The following is a 10,000-nucleotide window of genomic DNA, read 5'->3' on the forward strand; positions in this document are numbered from 1 at the left end:
TAATTTGATAAGAAAGATATAATTTGTCTTCAACAGTTCGTTCCCGGGAGGAGTACCCTTCGCGCACAGGCTCTTCGATCTTTATAGATAACTCGGGAAGAGGAAGGAGCCTCTCTTCCCATAGTACGGGGGGTGGTACTCCTTGAAATTCTTGGTGGGGGGTGCTCTTTGTTCTCCAAATCCTGACCCTTTTGTAGACCAAAAAATGTCATTTTCCGCACCAATTTTTCAGACCTGGCCTCTAGGCAGAAATAAAGCTGTCATTAATTGGATTATAGCGCAATTTTTTTTTTTCAAACTCATTTCGATATCGCATACTTATATTTATTTTCTTCCTCCTCTGGAATTGAAACGATATATACGTTCATACACTCCCGTACTTCTCTCGAAAACCATACTCGATTCCAGACCAAAATGGGTTAAGTGTATACCCGGTTTCATGCCACAACGGCGTAAAAACCCTACCCGCTGGGGCGGCAAATACGGGAATCCATCAAGCGAACTGCGCAACACACGCAAATGATTACGCGCTTGACTGAAGGTGCGAAACAGGGGAGAGATCGCCTCTCGCCGCTCGCGTGCGCGCGTGCACTATCTCTCCCCAAAAATTCAGATACCAGCATGTTTGAAGAAACCCTATAAAAAGGATTCGAAAGTACAGTAATGATTTGCGCGACGCAGTATATGCGCGACAACATATCCACTCAAGATTCACATATACGCTGCTATACGAGATATATTGTGGACTGAGAAAATTTTAAAACAAAACTCTAATCACTTTATGAGTCAAGACATTCAGAAGTTAGCCTGTTCCAGTCTCTGAGATAGTCAGGTCCACGAAACAAACGCCGGGTGGAACCTCGAAATTGAGAATGCGCCGACACAAGAATAAAATCACGCGCTTATATTATCGCCTTCCTTACACTTACGCGTTATCTGAGATCCTGTGTACACAAGCTACTGAGCATTTCAATCATTTCAAGTTACGTTTTAAATAAATTTTTACCTTTGGACGGTCGATCCACAACCTAGCCTACATTGGACTTCGGCCAACCTGCACACCTCTCTATGTTGCTCTTGATCCTGACGAAAGATCTTAAGCGAGCATCGGCAAGTTATCTTGCTCTTTGGGCAACTTCCATGGTGGACTGTGTTGTCCTTTCGCTTTATTGAAGCTTGGCACTGCTCGCATGGTACTTCGATCTCCCCGCAGTCTTTAGTGACGTGGGTCTCGACTTCATTCAGTGCCAGTTCTTGGCTGCAGCCCTTGCAGGTCGCCTTTACATTCCCCAGCAACTGCTCGGCAAAGATGTTGCGGCAAAAGCCTAGCCTGGGCTGTCTGCACATATGGCAGTTTTTCACGCCATTCTTTACTAGCTGGTCAGCACAATGCCCGCAAACTGGATGACCACATGGATTGGCGATTTGTGGGTTGACCATCGGATACGTACTGAAATTGAAAGAGTCAATATCAAGTGTCAGACGTAACCTTTGTCCCTGAAACAACCAGTCAAAAGAATTTTACTTTTCTTACCAAATTTCACAAATAAACTCTTTTGAGACGCTGCTTACATCCACGTTTTCGAAGAACTGTTGAGACGACATGTTTGGCAGGTTATCTCAGGTATACCACGTGCGCGTTATAATATAGCTGTAAACTGAGATGCTTAAAAGCGCTTTTTACTTCAAGTCTTTGTTACAGTAGACCCCCTCTCGCGACTCTTTCTCCTGGGGTCGTATCGGAAACACGTGCGTTTCCGACTTGAATATTGTTCTTTAAATAATTTTATCATCAACGGATCTCTTCCTCTGTTTGCTTTTCGAGCTTTGTTTCAATATATTAAAGGCATCAATGCTAGTGTTTAACGGAATAGCCTACCACGCAGACGTTCTTGGGGTTTCCTGCCACACGACAATCTGCTTTTCATGACACAGGCCAGGCCGGTTTTTCTATTTGTTGGGGATGGCACTTTTGGCGTGTGTTCGATTGAGGGTCACAGTATTAATAATTGTTTCCTTACACCGAGTTTAGGCCAATTTTGCTTTTTATGGAATGACCTTGACTTGTTAAACTGACGACCGCAAATAGTTTTATTATAAAGGAAAGGTCCCCTTGTTCACAAGTATCAGCTGTAACCCACGTTCAAATTACGGAGAATCATTATGCGCTATTGAAGTCAAAGTGTTGACAAGCCAAACAGGATCTACTTGGTTGTAGGAGGGTTGAGTTTAATAGGAGCCAAAAGAACGTCTGAGGTGACATACTTCGTGCTGGATGCGTAAGCTTAGAAGAAGAGTTCAAAATGAACCTCGTTGATGTTACCAGGCTTTCTAACGGTCCGATTAGCGACCTGATCAGCTGGTTGCAGCGTGAAAATCTCTTAGCTGATCCCCTAAGATGTTTGCCTTGTAATAGAGGAATGGTGTTGGCCGAGAGAGATGCAAACCACGTTGATGGATATCTATGGTAAGGTTTACATTAGAGTCATCAGGGCACAAGTCATTTTTATCACTGGTATTTGTTTTCGTGATTTGTTTGGTCAATTACTTGGTAATTCTGTATATAAAAAGAATCGAACGAAAGGAACCCGGCCAAGTCCCGGATTTTTGATTCCACGGCGTGGGTAGCCTGCGAGCAAGCTCTCCTATTTGGGCGAGTGAAACGAGTCTCGCGAGAACGCGCGAGCAAGCGGGAAAGCCGCGAGGGGCTTGCTCAAATAGGAGAGCTTGCTCGCAGGCTACGGCGTGGGTTCCAGATTCTTCCGTATGGATTCCCTATTGCAAGTGGGACTTGGACTCCTGATTCCAATCGTTGGTAGGATTGAGGATTCTTTGGGCTATATCCTGCATTCCAAAGTCTAGGATTCCGCAAGCAAAAAAAAAAACACATATTTAGAATTTCACATTTAGTCCCCCCCGGCCCCCTCACCGTAACGATTCCTGTCTTCAAATCTTAACGAGGCTGAGAATGTTGGTTTTACTTTTAAAGGAGATGCACTGTTTGTCGTCGCAAGAAATCTTTGCGCGAAGGAAGTTTCTTTGCTGAATTTCCAAGGATTCCACTTGGCAAACTCGTACTGTTGATATACTTATGGAGTCTTCACGAGTTACGCTCCAAATCAGCTGACATGGTCGGATTGACCCGAAACACAGTTGGAAACGTGTTTGCCATGCTAAGATATCTTTGTAAAAGGGATCTTCAAATCAGACCAATTACACCATTTGGCGGACGTGTTTTCGTGGTGAAGTGTGACGAAAGTCAATTCAAGCACAAATCGAAGGTGATGAGACAACAGAATTTGATCTTTGTTTTGAATTGCACCAGATTATCCCGAAAAGTGTCTTTCGGATAGGTTTATTCAAGTTCAGCCAGCCGAAGCCCGCTGAAAAGAAGGGCTGTTTCTGTCCTGGGATAAGCGTTTCCGAGCAGAGATAGACCGAGGAACGGGGAGAAATTTTTCGTGCGGCATTTGACCCTCCTCGTTCCTTGCTTCTAAACCGCGCGGAAACGCATGCTACGTAGGATAGGAATGCCGGTGAAAATTTTCCCCTGCGGCTCTGCCCCCCAAGAAAGCATTCCGACGAAACAATCCTGCTACGTTGGTACGTTGTTTCTTTGCGTTCTTAAGAAAATGAAACGAAAATGTGAAGGGTGGGAGTCGTTAGTGAAAGACTCCGAGAGAACGTAAGTAATGCCCTATGGTTGCCTCGACTCTCTCTCGCTCGTCTCTTAGGCATGTTACCTTTTCCTCCACTAGCCTGATATCATCTAAAGTTTTAGTTCAAATTTTCCCCACTTTGGAAATAGCAAGCTATCACTAACGGCCTACTTTAACTATATCTTGTAGTACGAAAGAGGACGAAGGGCAAGAGATGATGTTTGGGTCTTCGGAGTCATCTCGACGGAATATTCTCCCTGTCGGGGTTACTTCTGTGTCGTGGAAAGACGAGACAGAGCAACTTTGACCCAAATTCTTCAGAGAGTACTCCTGCCTGGCTCAGAAGTACATAGTGACGACTGGGCAGCGTACAGAAACTTGCATGTACATGTTCCTAACGTAACAGTGCACAGAACAGTCGTCCACCGGGATAACTTCGTGGATCCCGTCACAGGAATTCACACGCAAGAAGCCGAATCAGCATGGGCGCGTCTAAAGTACCACATTAAGAAGGAAAAAGGAATCCGCCATGGAGATATACAAGATTTCCTAGACGAGCAAATGTGGAGGGATTGGCGAGGACTGGATGCTATATTTCAGAATGTCATCATTTTAGTTTCCAATCATTACCCTCTTTAGTTCATACGAAGTTTTCAGTCGATTTTTTTTCTTTCCTTTTTTTTATCATAGGCTTCCAGCTTTAAAATATATAGACTTTTTGTAAGCTTATTTTTTTTACCCATTTGTAATCAGTTTTTAAAATTTAAGCAATTTCGCCAGTGCAATTGTGGTTTCTGCTCGATATTGTAATATTGTAACATTTCTGAATGTGTTAAACCTTATAGTATCCCGAAAAAAAAGCCGGTCAAATCAATCTTGTCCGATCAGTGTAAGTGTTGTATTGATTTAACCCTTTTGCTGACCGTAGAATAATAAAAAAGAGTTTGATCTTACTCTATGAGAACTTTTGTTCGTCAACTGCGTTTATTTGTGGCCAAATGACCAAAAAAGTAATTGTGATAAAACTTTACGTTAAAACTGCTAGTACATTTATTAAGTATGCAGACACGCGACAAAGAAGGGTTAAGGGTACCTCTAAATTTAAGCAGCTTGCGCGCTGCGCCCATTAAAGTTAGCCACGCTCTGATATCTATCTTGCATACAAAATTCACGAGAGCTGAACTAGAAAAAAAGCGATATCAAGCAAAATATTCTCTTGGGGCCGTCCAGGAAATAAATGTACAGCAGTTGTTGCAAAATTTGCTCAAAATAGTTTTTATTGCTTCTGTCTTTCTCTGGTGTTTGATTTAAAAGTATCAAAAAGAGACAATTTTTTTTATAGTTTTACGTTTATTGACAAAACACATATTACGGTTGTGGTTTCACTCGACCAAACAAGATCCCCCTGCCTTCCCTGATCCGCCGCCTTAGTTTTCTTGACCTTTCTTGTCGGAGCTATCAGTTTATAGCATGATGATGTGACCTCATTTACATGTTCTGTCCATTTAAGATCCTTACCAAGGCGAGTTCCCAACAATTTAAATTTCTCGACCCTGCATGGTGGTAATAACCATCTGCTTAGTCTTGCTCCATTCAGTATTACCACACTCATTAACCATGCTCAGACTCTGGCATGAGTGTTTCAAAAAGGGTCAACGTGTTCACAGTTGAACCCAGGGAGTACCATAGTCGGGTACAGTATTCGGAAAACACTAGTGAAAACTGTCTAACTATCTTTCAAGTATATTTTCCAAATACTTTTTCTGCATTGATAGGTCACTTTTCTTTTTCTTCATACTTCTCCATGCTTGGCCCCTTTCTCTGAAGTTAATGGCGTGTCAATGCCGCATTTCGGATGTGCGTGCTATGTAGGTGTGCCAGCGAACATTAGCAAGAGTTGTTCCTATAATTACTCGAGACAAACAAACATCTATTAGCACTCAACTTCTCGTCCTGTCAGTTGACTTTCGCAGTTCTCTCTCGACTAAGCGTGGGTGCTCCAGCTGGATTAATCTAGACACCAGGCTCATCCGCAAACCAAGAGCTATTATGGCTCTTGCGCAAACTTTCCTCCACTCGCGCTCTTCAAACTCCCACACCTTTATGACCGGGTATTCATTAAAGTAGTCTCGTACAGCGCCCTCAACCTTCGCGGTCTTTATATTTTATCTCAACGAAACTAATGAAGGTCGTATCCACCAACATTCTCCCTAGGTAGAAAAGAATAACGCACTGGAGGCACGCACAGGATTGCCTTCTTCTGTTTTCCTTAATAATCGTTTCAGCGTGGCCTCCCTGTAAATCAGTCGTAGATCCATTAACCTATCCATATCACAGGCAACCGTCGGAGATACACTGAAACGCTTGGTATTCTAACCGTGTCATCTCATATCTTCATTTTCTCTTTTCTTGATTCCCTCTTCCCTTGGATTTCACTCGAGCTACACTGATCTTCCATTGTCGTATCGGACTATGCTCATGATCAAGCTTGTCAGTGTACTTTCGGTCTTGCAGCGAAAATTATCAGCTCATGGAAAAAATTGCAGTTGTCGTTACCGTGAATCCTCTATTAAGTCTCCCCTATCCAAAAAAAAACCCCTCTAATAAGGCGGAGTGTCTTGGAGTCTTTTGGATACATGTCGAGATCAGTTTTGTACTGTAACTTGGGCATTTGCATTGGGCAAGAAATTTCAATGTTGCACGATTTGATTGTTTGATTATATTTGCCCGGCTCGGTCTGCGCCACTCGTACTCATCCGTTCAGGTTAAAGTAACAATGAAGTCAAGTTATAACATTGGGATAGAAAAATAAAGCATAAATCGACGAAAAGTCAATAGCTCACATAGGGGCGTAGCCAGCCCATAGACCTGTCGGCCCAAAACTAAAAAGGTTTGGTTTGGTCACTCTACCGCTTGTAATTAAGTTATTGATTAGGGTTAGATTGGTCTTTTTTCTTTCTTTTGTCCTTTCTTCAGCAAAACTCGCCGGAAATTTTAAAAGTGATGAACGTACAGGAACCACTTTTCCTTCGATTTTGAAAAATTCTGGTAGAAACCTCGCCTAGTTAAGGCCAGCCAGCTAATGTTTCACGTACTGGTATGAATTGACAATGGCTTCCAAACAACGAAATACGATGGGGAAAATAACATTAGCTTTAGACTGCTTTGCGCTTTGGCAGTATAGATAAAACTAGCCTATTAGATAACTACATATGAAGGAGAAATCTTGTATATTTTAGTTCGCGGCTCGACAATCGGACCGGTTCTGTTTGGTTATCGACTTGTTCGGTTATGGGATATTATTGACATAACTACCAATTAATTGATTAATGCCTTGACCCTTTTTACAAATTCTCTCGACTAGGGAAAGGTGTGGAGATCAGTCAGAAGAAGATATTTTTATAAATATGTTAGGGCTTTAGTAACGGTAGTTCCTAATGATTAGCCTGCGGGGTCAGGGGCACTCAGCGACTGTTTTATGTAAAACGTCTGTTCGGAGAAAGAAACGCATAAATTGTTACAAGCGGTAGAGTGATCAGATCAAAGATTTGTATGCTCGGGCCTACTGGTCTATGGGCTAGGTACGCCCCTGAACGAGTATATCTTCCCTACTACCGTGTCCTCTTGTAAGCCAATATGAGGGTCAAATCAATCGTGTTAAGCATGAATTTGACAAAAACGCTTTGATTATTATCATAAACGCATTAGTTTTTATTGCTCCTCTGTTTGGATCAGCACCACCCAATGTAATCTGGTCAAACTCCAAGCACGGTACATAAATTCGCCTGTAGAATTGAAAGCAGAACTGGAAAATCCGATCACATTACTCCCTCGTTAAAAGGCTTGCCCTGGTTCCCAGTCAAGCAATACCTGAACTTTCTAATTGCTGTTTTAGTATTTAACTTTTAAACTTGACCATGCGCGTTCCAGTGTATTTAACATCAAAGTTCGTAACAAGAGTAATGCATGCGCCGACATGGCAGCATCGATTTGTAAGGAGCGAATTTTGAGATTTCTCTGTATGCTACTCAGGAAAAAGACTTACATTAAAAAAAAAAAAAAAAGTCATTTTAGCATTTTGGGAGATTGCTTTGAAAAATTAATCTGTTCCTCACTCCCAGAAAGTCTGATGGACGAGTTCCCAGCCAGCAAGTTGCACCTACAACCTATAAGAACTTGGGTGTGGTCGAAGGGCGAAATTCACCCCTTCCAAGGGGAAAGGGGAGGGGGGGACGTCTGAAAAATAGCACATACCAGCTAACCTAGGCACAAAATCCACTCAGACACCCTGAATTTCCTATTTCCCAGCGAGACTTTCCTTCCCTTTCCTTTCCTTATTTTCGAACTCCCAGCCAGCAAACATTTGCCTGAAGAACAGACATTTTGAGGAACAGATCCATTGGGTGCCCCTTTATCTACTCTTGAACTCTCGTCTCATCTCAACGTCTGGGAAATCTTGTATTTTGGATCCCATTCCTGGCATATTAATGGCAGATTGTTACGCCATTTTGTTACCCGTTATTGTGAGCAATACCAGTATTTGCGTGCTTCAACGAAGCTGCTTTAGATCCATTACTAAAGAAGGATTCGCTCGACCATGCCATGAGTTCCATAAAAATTTCAAACCCATCTCAAATCTAAGATTTTTCTCTAAAGCAAATGATAGGGTGGTAGCTCTACGCCTTGAATCAACATTTTGTCAATAACGAACTACATGAGATGTTTCAACGGCTTGTCGAACGGGACACGGCACGGAAACAGCTCTCACTGGTATTCACAATGACATTTTACTCGCAATCGACGACAATATATGGGTGATACACGTGTTACTGAATCTTTCCGCCGCTTTCGACACGGTAGATCATGACATACTACTTGGTAGTATGAACATCAATCGAAAATTCGCTTTTGCCGTTGTATTGGGATGAGCATTAAAAGCCACCAAATGCAATTTACTTTCAAATGTTAAGTAGCTTAAAGTAGTTAGTGTCATGAAAGATATGGAAAATATTAAATATTCTGCTAGGGAGAAGCTGTGATCTGGGATATTAGCCTACAAGGCTAGACCGGATCGTCCAAAATCCAGGAAACACAATCCCTATAGTCTAGAAATAAATTCCTGTTAAATTATGAAGCCATGATAGAATCAAATTTCCTGTCGCTGCACCTTTTGCAAGTTATATTGGCATTTTGTAAACTATTGTTGTTCATACCCTTGCGAACGGGATTCACTAATCATCCTGGTTTTGTGGAGTTCTGTACACCAACATTGCGGGAACGAGAAGACACAACAATGTCCCAACAATTTTGACTGAGACTGTAGTGTGCTCCGGACCCCCGTACAATGGGCCGCCTTCATCTCTACAACTTTTCTCCCCAAGTGCGTACACCTTCAGTCTCTCTACACCAGTACGAAACGCGTGTATAAGGATACTCGGATGGTGATGTGTGACTTGTGGCACACATGAACTCAATCGGAGAACCGGTGCTGTCAAGACGACGACTGAGACAAAGCTACCTGTACCTAGGGCAAACGCCTTTTAACTTGGACTAAGTCAAGACAGAATGAGCTATTATCATTCTCTCTGATCTTGACTCAGTTGATGTTTTCTTTTGCTTGTTTTGTTGATTTTAAAAGAAAGGGGTAAACGTCACCAACTGACCACTAAACTAAAAGTTCATTACAAGATATATTGTAATGAGAACTCTTAAGTGGAAGGTTTTATGATAGACTGAAATTATGATAACTCGAAGGAACAGACTGGAAACAACCTTAATTTTCCAGTAAGTAAATGATGTGACTAATTGTAAAAGAAATGAAAAAGAGAAACTTTTTTTTTCAGTTTTTGTAAAGTATACGTAGTTAATCCAACCCAGATTGAATCCAGGGATCAAAAAAATTCACGGGATCAGGGTTCAAGGTTTGCAATAATTTTGGGATCAGGAATCAAAATTTAAGGCCTAATTGTGGGATCAGTTGGCCAAAAATATACCTTGTTACGACCCTGCTAACATGTAGTTCTCGCGCGTGAACCAGCATCATTTTAGAAATTTTATCATTTTATCATTTATTTATGTCCTATAATTTTAGAAAGTCGATAATTAAATGAGTATTTTAGTCTATGATAGTGGAATGTAAATAGGTCATATGATAATAAAGATTCATCTTATTATCATTACTCTCATTATTACTATTATTATTATTATTATTATTATTATTTTATTTTTTTTAACAAATAAGTCAGGTAATATTTTATTCGGATAGTGATTGTAACACGCTTTGGATCAGTAAGAGAAAAGCTATATAAAAGCTATATAAATGTATATTATTGTCATTATTC

At 41.4% G+C, this 10,000-nt stretch overlaps 2 protein-coding genes across 2 annotated transcripts; one reads left to right on the plus strand and one right to left on the minus strand.

Annotated features, from left to right (window-relative positions):
- Window positions 1–1,054: 1,054 nt before the first annotated feature.
- Window positions 1,055–1,605, minus strand: LOC140925423 (E3 ubiquitin-protein ligase TRIM21-like; the record flags this gene model as incomplete). The annotated part of the gene is made up of 2 exons (XM_073375386.1): window positions 1,535–1,605; window positions 1,055–1,450 (listed from the first exon to the last, which is right to left on the minus strand). Coding segments are annotated over exons 1-2 (467 nt in total), but the record flags the coding sequence as incomplete, so codon positions are not given.
- A 1,395-nt stretch (window positions 1,606–3,000) lies between these two features.
- LOC140925425 (uncharacterized) lies at window positions 3,001–4,313 on the plus strand. The gene is made up of 2 exons (XM_073375387.1): window positions 3,001–3,281; window positions 3,849–4,313. The coding sequence occupies exons 1-2, from the start codon at window positions 3,129–3,131 to the stop codon at window positions 4,296–4,298; spliced, it is 603 nt and encodes a 200-aa protein (XP_073231488.1). The 5' UTR covers window positions 3,001–3,128; the 3' UTR covers window positions 4,299–4,313.
- Window positions 4,314–10,000: the final 5,687 nt, after the last annotated feature.

Source organism: Porites lutea (assembly GCF_958299795.1).
Source record: "Porites lutea chromosome 5 unlocalized genomic scaffold, jaPorLute2.1 SUPER_5_unloc_5, whole genome shotgun sequence".
Lineage (NCBI taxonomy): Eukaryota > Metazoa > Cnidaria > Anthozoa > Scleractinia > Poritidae > Porites > Porites lutea.

Bases quoted from the DNA above. Each gene is read 5' to 3' on its own strand.
- LOC140925425 (XM_073375387.1), top strand. From the start codon at position 3,129: ATGGTCGGATTGACCCGAAACACAGTTGGAAACGTGTTTGCCATGCTA. The intron at 3,282-3,848 runs GTGATGAGACAA...TATATCTTGTAG, and splicing joins AATTCAAGCACAAATCGAAG to TACGAAAGAGGACGAAGGGC.